This window comes from Lissotriton helveticus, chromosome 7, assembly GCF_964261635.1.
Source record: "Lissotriton helveticus chromosome 7, aLisHel1.1, whole genome shotgun sequence".
Classification (NCBI taxonomy): Eukaryota; Metazoa; Chordata; class Amphibia; order Caudata; family Salamandridae; genus Lissotriton; species Lissotriton helveticus.
The window spans coordinates 437,109,513-437,128,262 of NC_136068.1; the positions used below are offsets into that span (position 1 = coordinate 437,109,513).

The following is an 18,750-nucleotide window of genomic DNA, read 5'->3' on the forward strand; positions in this document are numbered from 1 at the left end:
CCTACATAGGCTGTATGATGTGGGAGACAAGTCAGGAAAGTTATTAGCTTGTCTTAGCTGGAAGAAAATGGAATCCCAATGGGTGGCGAGCGTGGTGGACCCCCAGGGAACAACACAGATGCGGGATGTGCAAATAGTTCAGACGTTCGCATCTTACTTCCAAAGCTTCTATGAAGCCCGAGACCTGAAGACCCCCTGGACATACTAGGATATCTAATGGACATTCCTACCCCGTCATTGGATGACGACGAGAGAGAGGGTTTAGAATCAGATATAACAGTGGACGAAATCAAATTGGCTATAACCAAATTTTGTACTGCGAAGTCCCCGGGCCTAAAAGACCTCCCGGCGGAATTCTATAAGAAATGCGCAGATCTTTTGGGCACACTCCTCCTGGCGCTCTTCCAAGATGCATCCCAAGAGGGAACCCTGCCCCTGGACTCCGCATGGCCACGATTATCCCTATCCACAAGGAAGGGAAACCCCCCAATGAGTGTGCGTCCTACCGACCTATCTCCCTCCTTAATGTAGAGGTGAAAATATTGGCAACAATTCTCACTTTGCGACTTCGACAAGTCATCACTTCTCTAGTGCACAAGGACCAGAAGGGATTCCTACCAGGCTGGGCGACCAGACTGAATCTGTGTAGGACCCACAATTGGCTCATGGAGGTACAGGACCGGGAGAAGCCACATCTGTTCTTGTCCCTAGACGCGGAAAAAGCATTTGATGCGGTACATTGGCCCTTCCTGGAGGCCTCCTTAGTTAAATTTGGCATTGGCCCCAAGTTTAGGCCCAGGCTGGGTCTCCTGTACACAGATCTCCCTGCGAGGGTTAAGGTCAGTGGCTGGGTCTCCGTACATTTCCATATTAGAAGGGGTACCCGCCAAGGCTGTCTGTTGTCCCCACTACTCTTCACTCTCACGTTAGAGATAGTGGCTTGCATGGTTCGGCAGCTATCAGAGATCCAGGGGTTCCAAATTACGCCAACAGATACCAGGGAAGAAAAGATTTCGCTTTATGGGGATGACATCTTGCTATATATTACCCACCCGACTACCACGATCCCCGCAGTGTGAGAACCTTTGGGCTTGTATGGGGAGTACTCAGGATATAATATAAACTGGCACAAATCGGTCATTTATAGCCAAGGTCTTGGACGCTTGGCCCACTCTTCCTGGGGCCCTACAAATAAGCCAGACCAGGTTCACATATCTAGGGATCTATCTTACCACAGACAGGAAGCTCTCATACCAGAGAAATATCCAGCGGATCATCACTAACTTCGCAGCCGACGCAGTGAGGTGGGAATCTCTCCCCCTCACGATCCTAGGTCGGGCGGCTATGTTCAAGATGATTGCTCTACCTCGTTTCCTTTACGCCCTTCAGAATGAGTACTTCCCTCTCTCCAGGCAGACCTTCCTGGTGGAGGAAGCGGAACTGCGTTCCCTCCTATGGCTCGGAAGGCAACAGAGTATTGCTTTGACTACTTTACAATGCGGTCGGGTGAGGAGTTATCAGGTAGTACCGAGCGGGTTTGCCGATAGGAACAATGTTTCCACGAGGCGATCCTGCCCTTGCCTAAGACCATGGAGTGTAACCAAACACTCGTTTATCATTTCGAGTAGATTACAAACCGTATGTACAGAAAAACACGCATGTTTTATTATTAACAGCGTACAGCATAAATAATTAATATTTACTTTTTAAAAAAACACTTTGTTCATTTGAATATAGGAGTGGATATACAGGGCTGGACCCTGTATGGTCCTGATGAAAAGCTTGGGGGAGCTTGAAACATGTCGACCATAACACTGATCTAGCTCAATTAAAGTTAGAATACAGTGTTACCCCTTTTTAATTCTATACCACACTAGGAGCAAAATAAATTGTTGAGGCCCACTAGCACGGTATTTTTAATTTCACACCCACTCCACCATCACCACACTTACACCACACATAGTCATCTCACAGAACCAGTGCTCCAGCGTAGTCGCCTTGTCGCAGCACGCCCCTTTTCGTAGAGAACTGGGATGGCCCCAATGATGAAGCATGTCACCGTGGGGCAACCCCGGTGAGTGAGGGGACTCTAGAAAGAAATTTTTTTCTTTCTTACATAATTTGGTACACACTGACTTAGTAAGCAGTAACCACAAAACACCAACCAGGTCTCTGGACCCTTCATATTGGGTTCCTGTATTGCATATACTTTACAATGTAACCAGTACAATGGGGGGATCTCCTTGCCTGACATTGAAGCCTACTACTGGATGGAACATCTAACCCCGGTGAATGAATGGATACATACCACAACAGACCACCCCACCTATAGGTTTGAAAGGGATACTATGACGGATCTAACGTGCATGTATTATCTCTATTGGGGACGGGGCAGGGGACGCCCTCTCCTGGCTACATAAGTCCCACTAGAGGTGTGGGACAGAGCCTCCCTGGCGCTGGGATGGGCCCGCAAACCTACTAAACAGACACCTCTGTGGAACTGTCCCTCAGTAAAGGAACTCCATAAACTAAGGGCTTTGAGGGGTGGGATGCCATAGGCATTTCCACCAAAGGGTATATTGTGGCCTAAGGTAAAATTAAAAGCTTCTGTGCGCTACAGACTTTGGGTTGCACAACTCCCAGTTTTTTAAGTATGCGCGACTTCAACATGTCTGGCAGGCGGAGGGCTCGCTATCCTCCTCACTACCAGAGTATGCTCCACTGGAAGGGCGTTTACTGCAGGAACATGTACTCTCCAAGGCAGTATCACTGACTTACAGGACCCTGAATAATAATGCACTAGACAGGCTGGGGATACTGTGGGAATCATGGGAATTGAATCTGGGTACCCTTGAGAATATTGACTGGGAAGCAGCCCTGATGCATCATCAGGAAGTGGCCATTAAATCATGTCTTTGTCTTATTCAATATAAAATACTGCACAGAGCCTATTACCATAGAGCCCGGCTTCATCATATGGGCCGTGCCAAAGACCCGAATTATTTAAGATGTGGCCAGACACAGGGAGACTTTTATCATACTATTTGGAGCTGCCCTGACATACAGACATACTGGGAAATGGTGCTTGGGGAACTGAGCAAGGTTTTGGAAGCGACATTGCCGCTAGACCCCAAATTCATATTGCTGGGCATACCTGGGGATGTAGTTTTGGGCCGTCCGCACCTCATCTTCACCTTGTTGGCTCTAGTGGTAGCGAAAGGGGACATAGCCGGGGCACGGGGGCGGTGACAACTCCCCACCTCCGAGAATGGAAGGCGGGAATGGACATGTACATGGCGGCAGAGAGGTTCACATACAAAGCAAGAGGCTCCCCCCGAAAATTCCTCAGGTGTGGGGCAAATGGAGGCAATGTTATGGGCTTGATGGAGGACTGTGCGATGGTTAGTTGGCTTTTACAGGGTCCCTGCATCTCCCCTTAGCTACGATGGCTGGCTGGTTTGTCCCAGGGTAGTTTGGAGGGGGAAAACACTTGGGAGGCTGAAGCAAAGAACAGTGAGCAGGTGGGAACTACAGGTGAACATTGCCTGAAGGGGGGAAGATGTGGGAGCTTATGCGATGTGGATTTGATATGTACATTTCTGCACGACTGTAACCAAATATGACATGCCTCCTTTTATTTTTTTATTTTACACAAAATGCAAATAAAAATATTTATATAAAAAAAGACTGATTTTCATATGGCCAGGTCTGAACTGGGGTGGCATGGTGAGCAAAAGAATGATGGATTTAACCCAGATCTCTTGACTGGGGGTGAATGTTTTGATATGTTCTGCATTCCGTCCATCAATTATGTGCCTTTTGCTTCCTCGCCCTAAGTGCGCCCGGGATGCCCAGACTTGGGTCCCCGGGCACACTGTGCCACTGGATTCAAGCTATCCTGGATGAAGAGGGGTGAAACCCCGAAACTGGTCTTAGGATGCATGTTTCTGGTCCAGGAAGGACCTGGCTTAGCATTTCGGGCTGGACTGTTCCCATGAGGCACAGGGTCAAGACTGATTTGCATATGGCCAGGTCTAAACTGGGGTGGCATGGTGAACAAAAGAATGATGGATTTAACCCAGATCTCTTGACTGGGGGTGAATGTTTTGATTTGTTCTGCATTCCGTCCATCAATTGTGTGTCTTTTGCAACATCTCTGTGATAGCAGCGATTACCGGGGGGAAATCAGTATTATGCAAACAAACCTATTAGTACATAGGTCAGTTTGCAAAAATACCACGCAGTCTCCAAAAATACTGGCAGCGAATTGCGACAAGTATTTTGTGGGCAATGCTGTGTATATCTAGCCCGAAGTTACCAATCACTCAACAACAACACGATTTATTAGAAATTATTCCACATTGCGGGACTCTTGAATACATATGACCTGATGGAGTTTTTAAACTTCTATCATGTCATCCCTGCATAACATGCCTACGAATACTAGCAATATTCCAAGAGCACAACATAAGCTTTGATTCCTGACCAGAAATCGAGACCTGTGTTTTAGGTCTCTACATCAGACATGGTACCTACCCCTATCGAATTGCTAAATCGCTCCCCACACACCCTCGCCATGTGCCCAGATTTTATTGCCTAACCTCAATCTATTTTACCATTACCTAACATCGTAGGTGCGCCCTAAAGAGCACTAACTACACTCAGGGGGACATTTACTAAAAAGTCACGCAACGCATCGCAGCCCCCGCAAGGTTGCGCTGCGTTGGCGACAGGGAGGGAGCAGGGGAGCACCATATCTTCAAAGATCTGGCTCTCTCCTCCACTTTTCCTTGCGCCGGCGCCGATTACAGCTGCTGTGCGCCATGAACACACAGCGCTGCAGCGCTAGGGTGTGTGCATGAGTCTAGCATAGGTTTTGTACAGGAAGGCTACTCTTCCTGTACAACATATTATACTAGATACAAGGAAAAACTTTTCCCACTTTGTATGTATGCTGCACAGTGCAGCACGCAGGCAAATTCGGATAAGGAAGGCGAAATGTAAGCATTTCTCCTTCCTTGCGCCTAGTTGAAAAGGGCGCAGTTTTCTCAAGCTAAACCCAATCTAATGTTTTTAGTAAATTGGGTTTAGCGTGAGAAACCTAGGGTGGTTGCATGGGAACGCCCATGCACCACCCTTGGTACGTCCTCATGACGCAGAGTAACACGAAGCAGCGCAATGCACTGCATCATATTACTTTTACGTTATATCCAGCGCTAAACAAGTTTAGTGCTGGAAAGCAAATACCCCCAAAAAATTTTACTTTGTTTTGCGTCACTTTTGTGATGCAAACACGGCACGAAAGCTTAGTAAATCTCCCCCTCAGTTTACTCTCCACTGTCTGGATTGCAACCCCCAGACAATATATCTTGCTCATCAGAAAGCCATTGGAACATAAATGTTCGAGGATTTGAGGCAAGATGGCGCCCGCACGGCTGGACGTGCTGGACGTGTGAGCTGATCTCTCTCCCTGACCTACAGGTTTATGGCGTGGAGTAGCCGTTGGTGATCTGAGATCAGAGATCAGAGATAGACCGTGAAAAACAGTGGCGCAATGACATAAACCGAATACGGGAAAGAAACGGAAAAGAAACGTGTGGAGCCCTTTTTTTACCTTGTGGAGAATATTGCAAACGCTACGAAGAAGAGAACGCCGACGCCGACGCTGATGCTGAAGGTGGGTACAGCGCTGACGAGACTCCGCCAAGCCTGGTGGGCGGTAACTCTCACAGGTGCTGCTGCTTGGCTCCGCTACGAACGCTGTGAACGCCGCCTCACTGGAGGTTGTGTGGAAAGAGGAGCTGCAAGAGTTTTTGACATTATGGCCCCGAAAGGTACACGGAAAAAACGAGATCCTGAGGCATATACCACTTCGACTACAAGTGGAGGTGAGAAAGCCTTAAGTGGGGCTGCGGCAAAAAAAACTGGGGCAGGGGTAATTTCTGAAATTTCTGGTGTAGCTAAACAAACGATCTCCACCCTGTTTTTGGCGGCAGAGGAAAAAAAACGAAAGGAAGCGGCGCGTAGCCCACAGTCAGCATCACAATTAAAGAATTGTACAGGAGAACCTATTACGTTGGCACTAAAAGAAGTGATGCTGAATGATAAATCGTTAGAGCAAGTATCAATTATGGTGTCACAAAATGCTAACACACCACTTGGCATCTCATCTGTAGATGAAAGCGTTGATGTTACTATGACAGACGGAGAGCCTAGCTCGGGATCATTAGAGGGAAACACTATAGAACCTCTTGAAGGCTCGACTATGGCAGAGAAAGGCTTGGCTGTAAGGGTGGATACAGCTGTAGCTAACGAGGCAGAATCTATGGATTTTTATTCAGTGTCAGAAAACTCAGCCTCTTCATGTGAAGATTTGGCCACACAGTACTCTAAGCAAATGCGTATGGAGGAAGTTGAAAGTGAGGCTGATGATGACGAAGCCGATGAATATACAGAAGAAAGCCCTATCACTGTGAGGGGTGAAGGGGATGCGTCTATGACAGAGGGCGCTGTTGGAGGGTATCAAGAAGATCAGACGGATAATATAACTTTAGCCACGATTTATCAGACAATTCTAAGCCATATGGACAAAACTGAGCAGGAAAGTCATAAAATTCAAAACTCTTGTCGGAAGCTTCAAAGCTCTATCCGGAGATTAGCAAAATCACAGTCTGAGTTCGGGGTAAGGTTTACTGAGGTTGAAGCACGAGTATCTAATATTGAAGATGAATTGGTCAAACAGAAAGCGGCCACTGAAACTTTAAGTGCCAATAAAGAGGACTTATTATGGAAAATGGTTGATTTTGAAAATCGCGCTCGGCGCAACAATCTCAGACTTATGCAAATCCCGGAAGGTAAAGAAGGGCAGGATTCACGCAAGTTTATAGTTGAACTATTCCAGAAGGCATTTCCGGATCTGAATAAATGGGATTGGGAGCGAGAGATCGAGCGCGCCCATAGATATCCTTTTAATATCCAACTTCGAGCTGGACAAAATGTCACTAAACCTAGACCTTTTCTCGTGGCTTTTAACAACTTCCGTGCCAGAGAAGACATATATACGCACACCCGACCAAATAGTAAAAGCATGGGTGAAGGGTTTATTTTTTTTGCAACACCAGACTATAGTAAATATACAATGGACACCCGCTGGCAGCTACGGCAGTTGGTGAATCAATTTCAAACAAAGGGTGCACAAGCCTATATTATGAACCGGCGAAACTCAAAGTGATTTATAAGGAGAATACAAAGTTTTTCACTAATACTGCAGCCGCAAAGGAATATTTGCATTTTATAAAGGAATCTTAGATATTCAGATTTATCATATTGAATTAAAGTGATTGGATTAATGTGATTATCTATTATTATGAAAAGTAGCTAAATGAATGATATCCATGTATGAGTTTAAAGTATCAGTTATTGATTTAGACAACAGCCTTACATCTTGTATGACGTATAATATAGAATGGCTGCTGGAAAAAATTTCTCCGTTTTTCAAAAGGAATGGGTCTGCATCTAGGAGATGTATTGTTTATCTTTTGGTCTTTGATAGTTAGAACTGGAAGGTATGGATATGATGATAAAAAAGTCAGCAGTTTGTATACAAGATAAAAGCTGAATGGAAAGAAACCTGTGGGGTGACGACATGGGGGGGTGGAAAGCTCATTACCATCACCAGGACCATGAGTCCGAAAGCCTCTGCAATGGAGGGGGGGGGAGGGTGACCAGGGGGTCAGGGGGTTATTGGTGGAGGGCGGCACTGGGGTTTAGGGGGAAAAATCCACATTGGGGTCAAATGACTGTATAGAATTGATAAAAAGGTCACAGATTTATTATTACAGTACTAGCCTGGGATAGGATGGGATTTACTAAAGCAATAATAAATCTTGTAAGTGGAGAAGGCAAAGATGGTGGGAAAGTACTGTGATGGCTAGGAATATCAAAATTTGTTATTTTAATGTTTCGGGTCTCAACAATATAAATAAAAGGAAGAGGATTGCTTCTGAAATTCGTTTTTTGAAACCGGACATCTTGTGTTTACAGGAGACCCATCTCCCTTGGGAGAAAAGGGGCCTAGCTGCTGATTTAGGGTACACAGTGTTAGCAGCATCTCAGCAAACAAGTTTGATCAGAGGGGTAATGATCTTGATTAGACCGCGTTTAGTCACGCTTGTACGCAGTTTGACTGATAGGTGGGGTAGATGGGTGATTGTGACATTAAATATAGGAGGCACACACATAACGTTATGTTCAATTTATGGATCTAATTTGGATATGGGGGACGTATTTGAGTATTTAAACTCTGAGTTGGCTAATTGGAGCTCTCCCTTGGTTGTGTGTGGGGACCTGAACATTAACTTGGCAGTTGGGGAGTTAGAGGCTGGAGCAGAGAATTATAAGGGGCGAAAACCACGTGTTTTTAAAGCATTATACAATCTAGTTAAGGATTACGCGCTGGTTGACATCTGGAGCAAAAATTATCCAACATTACCAGGGTATACTTATTATTCCTCACCACATAGGAAGTTTGTCCGCTTGGATTATTTTTTTACTTCAACTAGTATTCAATCCAATATAAAGATTCAGTTATACCCCAGGGTAACATCGGACCACTCCCTACTGATAATTGAGATTGCCCATGTTGGAGAAATGAAACAAAGCAGGAGCTTCTCGTTCGACAGGAAGCTTTGCCTGGATGAACAATACAGAGAATATATGGGTAAATGGATTGTAGAATTCATACAGAACAACAGGAACTCCACCAACATTGAGATAATTTGGGATACTTGGAAAGCTTGTTTTAGAGGGGAAGCGGTGACTTATGGACTTTATCATCAAAATCAGCAACGGGGAAAAATGCGGGACTTGTAAGTTCAGTTGTGTAAGGCTGAAGAATATTTGATTAAAGAAATAGAGAAGGGGGATGATACGACTAAAATCCAGGAGTATGAGGGGTTAATTGCTAAATGCCGTGCTAATATCACAGGAGTTTGGTCTGAGGAGATAGCTCGGAAATATTTAATATATAGAAGGTATATCCATGAGTATGGGGAGGCTATAGGAAGGGCACTGGCTCTAAAATTTAAAATGAAGGAGTCTGCTCGCCAAATTGCGAAAATGCAAGATAAAAGTGGTGTTGTGTATGAAGACCCAGAGAAAATATTGGAAATATTATATCAGTTTTATACTGAGTTATATACCCATCAATCTACCCTATCCCCCGGTGTCTTCTTGCATGAGATCATCTTTACTAAATTAACAGACTTTGAGAAAGAGGCGTTAGATCAGCCTTTTTCAATGGAAGAACTGGAAAGAGCAGTCAAAAAAATTCGAACGGGAAGGCAGCTGGCCCTGATTTTATTCCAGGGGAGGTGTACCTTTAAAAACTCTTATGTTGGAGACTTTTAGAATGGCACAACTGGGGAGCGCTCCACAGTCATGGGATGATGCCTCAATTGTAGTTTTCGCAAAAAAAGGGAAACCCCCAGAGCAGCCCGCTTCATATCGGCCCATATCTTTACTAAATTGCGATAGCAAGATTTACTCGAAGATGCTTGCAAACCGCATGTCTAAGGTCATAACACCTTTAGTATCATTGACTCAGCATGGGTTTATCCCAAATAGAGGAACTGTAGCACATGTTAATAAGGTGATTACCTTGATAGATATAGCTGAAATCGGGAGAAGAGACTTGGCGTTGATATTACTCGACGCTGAGAAAGCGTTTGATCGCGTAGAGTGGACATATTTATGGGCAGTAATGAATAAAATGGGATTTGGTAAAAACTTCCTGAGAGCTATTAAGGCATTGTACAGCTCACCTAACGCGAGAGTGGTAGCTATGGGCCAAAAGTCGGAAAGGATAGTTATCACAAGAGGTACACGCCAGGGATGTCCCTGCTCTCCACTTCTCTTCGCGTTATTTATGAATCCATTCATAATTAAACTGCTAGAGTCACCACATATTAAACCATTCTACGTTTCAAACATACCTCACTCAGTATTCGCATATGCGGATGATATAGCCATTATTACCACTGATCCTGGGCAGGCAATGAAAGAGATTGAACGTCTGGCCAATGATTTTGGCAATAGCTCCGGTTATAAGCTAAATGCTGCAAAAACGCAGGTGCTTTGTTCAGATAGCGTTCAATTTAATGATCATAGGGTTACTCCCGAAGTGACATATTTAGGTATTACAATTAAATCCCATACACAAGAGATAGTGGACGCTAATTGGGATAAGATATTGCAACAACTTAAGCAATCTCTAGACAGATGGGGGAGACTCCAATTGTCCATAATTGGGAGATGTAAGATCATCAAGATGAATGTGCTAGCCAAGATACTATATTTATATCGCAGTATTCCTTTAGAGATACCCCTAAATCATATTTATAAGTTGCAAACTTTATGTATAAAATTCTTTTGGGCACCTGGTAAAACTAGACGAGCAATGAAATGGTTGACTTTGCCAATAGAGAGAGGTGGGCGTGGGATTCCGGATTTCGTGTTTTATTATTATGTTTGTTTTTTACAAAGAATGAGAATCTTGCTGACTGGAGAACAAATTGAGGACCCGGCTGAGTCCCCGTCAATATTTTATCTATTATTGGGGGAGCATGCAAAGGGATGTTTGTTAAAAGAGTTGGAGGGGAACTACTACAAGCACACCCGTTTTAAGGTGGTTGAGTCCGCATATAAAGTTTGGACAAAGGTTGCGAGGATTATGAAATTATAGAGAATTTCATATTACACTCCTTTTTCAGCGGAGAAAATACTTCCATCGATATTCTGGGATAGTGTTGCGAAGGAGTGGAGTAAGAAAGGGGTGGTCAGAATTGGTGATTTATTTGAGGCAGACGGAATATTTAGATCTTTTTCAAACATGGGAAGCAAATATCAGTTACCTCATTCTTCTTTTTTTAAATATTTACAAGTTAGAGATTTTTGTTTAAAGAAATTAAACACACCCACTCCTAATAAATTAATAGAGGCAATCCGATCGAAAAAAAAGGATTGGTATGATATATCGGTTGCTGACGGAATATAAACCTGACGACTTGAACAAATATAATGTATACTGGCAGAATCAGTTGGAGGAAATCGACTTAAATGTTGTAGATACTATTCTGATGGCTAAGGATATGTGTTTGTCAGCTAATCTGAAAGCGCAGGTATATAAGACTATATTTAGATTATACTACACGCCCAAACGAATGGCAACATGGGGGCCTATGTATGATGGAAAATGCTTTCGGTGTGGAGGGGAAGATGCAGATGTTGTTCATGTCTTCTACAACTGTCCCAAATTATTGTCTTTCATCTCCAGTATAGAAAGGTTCATATCTTTAGTTACTCATTATCCGATTAAAATATCCCCCGCACTTATGTTAATAGGGGGGGGGCAATGTGTCAATAACAATGTGAATGTGTGTAAATTGAAGAACTTTTTATTTGTAGCAATGACCATTGCCCGGTTATGTATAGCCACGGAATGGCTACAACCTGAAGCACCGATGTTTGAATTTTGGCGAAGGAAACTGTTTAATGTATATGAATTGGAATGGAATCTGTACGCTCTAAAGGGTGTTAAGAAAAAACGATTAGGTATATCGATTTGAGGGGCTCTTAAAGAATATCTAGAGGAATAGTTTATGGATCTACGCATTTTGTATATGAATTTGGTAATCTTGTCCTCCTCGTTTGATTCAGACAATTTTGGAAAAGAAGATTATGGATATGTATATTTTTTGATGCTGTGAATGTATTATTCGTCAAATGACCCAACTGTGGCAATAAAATAAAAAAATAAAAAATAAAAAGGAACATAAATGTTCGGTTTCCTACCGCTGTATGCCCATTTAGTCAGTATTTTGGCTCGGAAACAATTTACCAGGATTCCCATACACTCAGCGTATCCATTAGTAGCAACACAAACCCTGAATTTTACGAAGTAATACGCATGGTTCTTATCTGGACAGTGTCTTTGTTTATGATCTCCCCCAACTTCTATATGTTTTCATCTTTAATTGTAAGTTTATTGTAAGGTCATTAGCTCTTTCTCCGTTGACGTGTGCTGTTACTTTGATATAGGGGAATCAAAGGAATGAATTATACTATTGGAAAGGGACATCCATCATAGGAGCAACTGCATCAAACTCAACTCGGGGTTGTTGTCAGTTAATAAAAAGTTAATTAAACTATGGCTTAAATCAAGGTGGGGCAGAACATTGCATTAACACATGCAATACATCTTCAACATCAACAGTGTGTGATGCCATAAGCTGTGTTTGATCAAATTCCTTAAAAGTTGTATCTCTTGGTCCTCATTTGCAAAAGAGGAAAATTGACACCTTGTTATAACCTGGGCATAGATCAAATCACTTGACAATTTAGCTCTACCTGCAAATTCCCCAGGTGCCAGGTTTAACCATGCTACCTTAAATCTGATGTGGATAACCCATGTCTGTTCTACTCCAATTGAATGCATGCTTATGTATTGTTTAGCAAGCTACATGTTAATCTTGTACTCTCGGACTGAAACACTCTGGAGTGAGCATTAGAAATTGCTCCCAGTTTCTGCAGTTGGGTCAACATGATTTAAAATAAGTACAGCTACATTTTAAACTTGCATTGGAGGGCATCAAGAATAATCCAAGTAAACAATATCATTAAAAAAACACACACAAAAGAACCGTAATCAGTGTCTGAGATACATTTGTCACTTGTCAAACAAACTGAGTAAAACCTATGTTTTCCACGTAATACAATTAATTGTAATGCTTCTTGCCACTAGTTCTCTTTGGCCTAACAGCCCAATTGACATACCACGTGCCAGACTGTTTGCAGTCATTGCGTTGTTGCTCTGATAGGGAGGACATTTTGAGTGTCCCCCATAGCCAATCAGGTGCAATCCTGCATTGACTACTGCCTCTTTTTGCATGTGCCCTCATGAGGTTTCTTTAACATAGCTTTCACAGAAGACAACCTGATGACCTTGAGTGGTCCTTGCAATTTCTGTCTTTGAGGGGCTGCAGAAAGAATCCTTTGGCACTTTCTGGTCTGATGAGTTGGGATCTCACTAGTTTAGTCTATCTATGATTGATCCATATGCTTTTTGTTTTCCTTCCCCTGCCCCAGTGACAAGCCACTGGAGCAACATTCTGGATGCTATTCAGATGATGGAGGCAGCCCATAAATTCAACAGCATTCTACAGGAGGTTCCAACAAAGTTGTTGAAGCGCATCCCTTTGAGGTTGGTGCATGGGGTTCCACTGAGGGAGACTATCGCTGAGAACTGGAGGAAAGTAGAGCAATTCCAGGCCAGGCCCGATGACCTCTTAATTTCTTCCTATCCTAAGGCTGGTAAGAGTTCCTCTGGCGAAACTTTAATTAACAGTTGGTGTGGTGTGACTGGAAGAGTGTGTGGGAGAATTATGGACTGTTTAATGAGTGCTTGCTAGAGGACATTTCAGGAAATATTGCAGATGTGCTGGATGCTTGAGGGGAATTTAGGAACGATTATTCTCTTGGGAGCTATAGAAATAGCATTACTGCATTTTCTGGTTAGGTTTAGGGAATCCTGCAGAAGGGCTGCCTGTAGAGTGAGATATACAGATTCTTACAGGACATATGATTGTTGGGAAAGGTATATGAGTGCTGTATGCATTGATACAGCAGTACTGATATGATGCACCTATTGAGCACAATTCTGAGTGATAATTGTCTTTGTTGCTTGACTTAAGGTACCACCTGGATGCAAGAGATAGTGGATCTGATCAATAATGGGGGAGATTTGGTAGAAGCAAGAAGAGCACCAACCCATGTCCGTTTTCCCTTCCTGGAAATGGTCTTACCACCTCCTGTGCCATCTGGTGAATATCAGAGATATGAGATGACTGCTCTTCTGGAGAGGAGGTGAAACATTTATTTTGTGATTGGAGAATAACCTGGTTTCTGTCCCTCTCTCATTCAGGCGTGGATGCACTTGCAAAGGCACCGTCTCCTCGTGTCATTAAGACCCACCTTCCAATTCAGCTTGTGCCCAAGTCCTTCTGGGAGCAGAACTGTAAGGTAAGACTGACCACCAACCTCCACTTCTATTGGTAGCAGTGGCCATTGTGCAACTGTGCAGGTATCTGAATAGCCTTCCAGTGTGTCCTTCCTTTTGAAGATATTTCTCCTCATACAGACATTCCTCCGATAAATGCATCACTCCACCTTGGACTCTGGTGGATGGTAGCAGATGGAACATAAGAACGGAGTCCTGGGCAGGAAGACGAGAAGTTGATGGTGGATCCACTTATAGAGTTTCTACAATGGAGTAACTGCTTCTTTGTCGATCATGTATTAAGCTAAATTGCAGTAGATAACTTGTAATATTTTTATAAATATCTTGCAACTTCTTACGACACTCAGTAGAGATGCCCTTTGTTACAAGTGGCTGGAAAAGTCTATTCAATAATGCGGAGTCCTTGGTCGTGGTATTCAGTCATGAGGGCATGTCACGGCAAATTGATGAACATTGATGTATCATTGTTTTTTCTCAAAAGATGTGGGAGCTCTGAGGTGTAAAGTCCTTTGAGCATAATTTAAAAGAACGTAGGCTCATTCTCCATACGTCCATGGGTCTGTCGCCTTGTGTGTAAATATGGAGAAAGGTTCCAGGAACAAAAGTAACACTATAGTGGCTGGATAGGAAAGTTGAACAAGGAATAGCTTGAAGATCGGGAAGAAAGAGTGATAAGCAGATTGAGACCATATGTTGTGACAGTTGCCAATGCAAGGCAAGGACGTTTGGTGTCAATTGGGCCTTTACTGAGATTTCCATTGCCACCCCATTCCTAGTAGCCCTCGGTGGGACTGCCTTGCTGTTGAGCTGTCCCTGATTAGGACAGTCATTTGAAACTGGGTGAGAGCATTTCAAGTCAAGGATGACGACAGTGAAGCTGGATTGCAGCATTTCAAACCAAGAATCGTACGGCAGTGGCCAGAGAGTTGTTCACATGGCACCCACGACCGTTGTGATGTTTTGGAAGAAGGATGACTGTAGGGTTGTAACAGGTGGCAGAGATGGATGGTGTACAGGAGTAGTGTACACATGGGGAGTGCCTGTTGAGCATTGACTCTTTTTTCTCACCACATCAAAAGTGACAGTTAGGAAAACGCAATATCTACCAGCCTTCCTATCCCTCTATTATTTCCAATAATACTGGAAGTATTGCCTGTAGTTTTAATTTGTGACTAAATATGTCAGGGCCTCCTGGCCTACGAGGCCCTGAAACTGCAAAGCTGGCAGTCACAGGGACAACCTTGTGAAACCGATGTACACAGGATACCATAAACTGTCCGTCCAAGTGTCAAGCGGCACAATCCCTCAACCCATTATCGTAGAATTTAGCAGACAGCAGGCTACTTTTGTTTCTGGGTGCAGTGTCTGCATATTGCCCAAGTACACACACTGGAATGATTGCATCAGGCAGCCCAAACACACTAGATCACCTTCTCAGGTTCAAACTTATGTCCTGCAGGGTGCACACAGAGATCTCTACCGCTGGCACATGAACGCCTCAGCTATCATAAAAAGAATCACATCTGTAACTTGCAGTTTACAATTAAATCTTTCCAGCATGCGCTCTAACTTGATTTGCTTTTTCGCCAAGGTTTGCACCCTTGCGTGCCCTGTAATTAGTATGTGACAGACTGTGCGTGTTCCAGTTTGAGACACTCCGAGTGATTGAATCCTACTGACAAAGCCGCGGCTCATTTACATACCAGCCCTGAAGTGATTTTTGACATCAAACGCTACACGTCTCACAAGCTACCTATTCAGCTTGCACAACGAAACATAGTCAATATGTAAGCAGTTCCACTCATGTGTTTGTACCGCGCGGCGGACAACCGAATCTTAAAGAATCCGAACCGGCTAACCACAGAATCGACCCCTTCCCCGGCGATTTACCGACACCAAGGCACATTCTTTGCCACGTGCAGACTCATTGTTCCCAGTCCCCGTCCTGAAGAGAACCGTCAATAATCCGGTTCGAAACGCGTCGACATTCTCACCCTGTGGTCATTCAAAAGGGTGCACCTAGGAAGAGAAAGTATATACCACCTGGGACCCTAGTGGTGCAACCCAATACAAATATTGAACCACAGTGTTGTCAGGCAGGCAGGCGTACTACTCCATCTGTCCCCGCCTGTCTCTTGGTTTCACATCCCCATGGACTGGTTGTACCCTTGCTCTTTGCATGAATTTTCTCATTGTATATAAATGCAATTAATGTTTGAATATTGAATAACGTTATTGCTTTTTTGGTGTGTCATTTACAACTGTCTTTATTTAATTGTGTTTCTTTCACCTTGTAAATAATGTACATTGGTATGTGTGTATAAATGTAAATACTGTATTCATGTATTCACTGTCGTGACAGTCTTTGGTTTGCCCATGCGTTTTGAAAAATCTGAAAAAACAGATAAAAAATTAAATAAATTTGTTTTGGTACAGAAGACCTGGGTTACGTAGTACATATTGACTGCGTGACTGATACTCACGATACTAACTTTTCCTATCCAGCCATTCTGTTCTGTTTACTCTGTAATTAGTATGGGCACATTATACAACCTCTGCATGCCAGTGTTTAAATCTGGCACCTGCAGTTGATACTGTTGCGGGGACTCTGCTCACGTACAGAACTATGGGCAGGAAACCAGAACCTCAGTGAATTTTGGTGTACCGAAAACTCACCTCAGTACCCAGAACCCCTATCCGACTAGCATCAGTGTCTCATTCATTCTCTGTCCTACGGCAAAGCTACCAATGATTAGGCAACTCAGAACAAGCAACTTAGAATACTCTCAGGAATGGTGGGAATCAAGAACACTCTTTCGTTTATATTCTCATACAAGTCCACGACATGAGTAATCCGAGACACAGTAAAGTTTAAAATGTTAATTTTAACTATGTGCTCAAAGATGCAGTATTTTGGCTAACATAAGCAGGCATATGATTAGAAATAAAACAATCAGCATTGTTACAATTCCATAAAACACAAAGGGAGAAATCATATTATAATGAAAGTGGAAACAGGTCTTATAGCGCCTTGTGCACCACCCTCCCCTGGCTGGGAGCTAGGTTTTATAACAATAGAAGGTCTCTAGGTTTAAACGGGAAACCCCATACCTCAAAGATCAGCTTAGGTGAATCACATCAAAGGATCAGCAAGCTCTCTGTAGATGGAAAGGTTTTTCTCCAAATTCTTGCAAATATGCATGCAGTGTAATATTAAAGGCACTCAAGTTTCAGCTATTTGCAGCTGGATGCATGTTGTGTCTAGAGCGTGGGCCGATCAACCTGAATCAACAGCATATATTTTTATTTGACCTTGAAGCCTGCAGCACAAAGTTTACATACTGGGGTCGCCGTGTAAGTCTAGGGATGTGGAAAGCAGACCGTTCTCATGTGAAGAAACATCGTTAACAACACGGTCACTAGACCGCAATGCTGTTACAACGCGGTCGTTACAACAACTGCGATGTAACCACGCTATGCCATTACAACGCAAGTCTTTACATCGACTTGCGCTAGATGGCGTGCTAACATTACAAATAGTGTAGTTTACTATCCCAACACCTTCCCTACTGTCAAGTGGATTGGAGTTGGAATAGTAAATTACACTTTTTTAATGTTAGCACGCCATCTAGCGAAGTCGCTGTAAAGACTTGCGTTGTAATGGCATAGCGAGGTAACATCGCAGGGTTGTAACGACTGCGATGTAACGGCATGCATTGTAATAGCTAGCGTTGTTCCATCATACATCCCAACAGATACATGTAGCGTCGTGTCCAAAAGCGGCAAAGTGGCAAAATGGCATTTAAACTTCTAATACGGGGGCGTGGCCGAGCCGCAAAGCTCGATGGCCGTAGCTTAACGAGGCTCTGAACATCGACCGGAGACCCAGAAAATGGCACGTCTAGACTGCAGCCTACTCGGGGTGGGAACGCCAGGACCTCGAGTGGAGGCGAGAACGGCATGCAGGCCCAGAAACCCTGGTGGCCCGACCCACAACCAACGGAACAGCACTGCCAGTAAACAAGTTTGATGACCAAAAGACCATCCGACGTCCCTCCCCCAAGGCAGCGATCGCTGCGAAGTGCTCTGAGCCCCAGATAGCAGCGCACCGAGTCTGCGGCCTTATGGGGGATTAAAATCAGAGACCTTGCATAGATACGGAAGCGGCGCGTGGGAGCTAGCGCCCTGCCTGGTTGTCTCACGAATCCCGCGTCAGCCGCACCTGTTGGCTCCTAGGCCCACCCGATCACAGGCTGCCACTTCAAGACGGGCAAACGGAGTGTGGCCCCACAATGAGAGTAGAGATGCCCGCTTCACCCAGTGCCACACAACAGCCGTAATGGAGCATGGTAAGCTCACGCATTAGGACTGCCACCAGTACGTGAATGCAATATCTAGTGTGATCCCCGTTTACCTGCATTTCCCCTGACTAGTGCAGCTGCCAGCACACTTCACGGGCAATGGGACTGGAACAAAATCAGCCTGTGACTCTCCAGAGGGCATTAACGCTGGGCTCTACTGATCTGCAAACACCACTGATTTTCCCCTTGGAAAAAACGTGCTGTTGCCACTGCACTCCAGACCTATTCAGGGGAAAGCGTCAACAACCCTTACTAGAAGCCAAACAGGCACACAAGGCACGATACCCAACCACAATCATCTGCCCAGCATCGTCC

At 44.1% G+C, this 18,750-nt stretch overlaps 1 protein-coding gene across 2 annotated transcripts in view; it reads left to right on the forward strand.

Annotated features, from left to right (window-relative positions):
• Positions 1 to 18,750, forward strand: part of LOC144768561 (sulfotransferase 1C1-like) — a 284,323-nt gene that overhangs the window by 125,036 nt on the left and 140,537 nt on the right. For both annotated transcript variants that reach the window (XM_078652333.1, XM_078652334.1), the window contains 3 exons: positions 13,144 to 13,368; positions 13,749 to 13,877; positions 13,979 to 14,076. In XM_078652333.1, coding sequence (XP_078508459.1) covers positions 13,182 to 13,368; positions 13,749 to 13,877; positions 13,979 to 14,076 — 414 coding nt within the window. In that variant the 5' untranslated portion in view covers positions 13,144 to 13,181. The remainder of the gene's footprint in view (positions 1 to 13,143; positions 13,369 to 13,748; positions 13,878 to 13,978; positions 14,077 to 18,750) is intronic.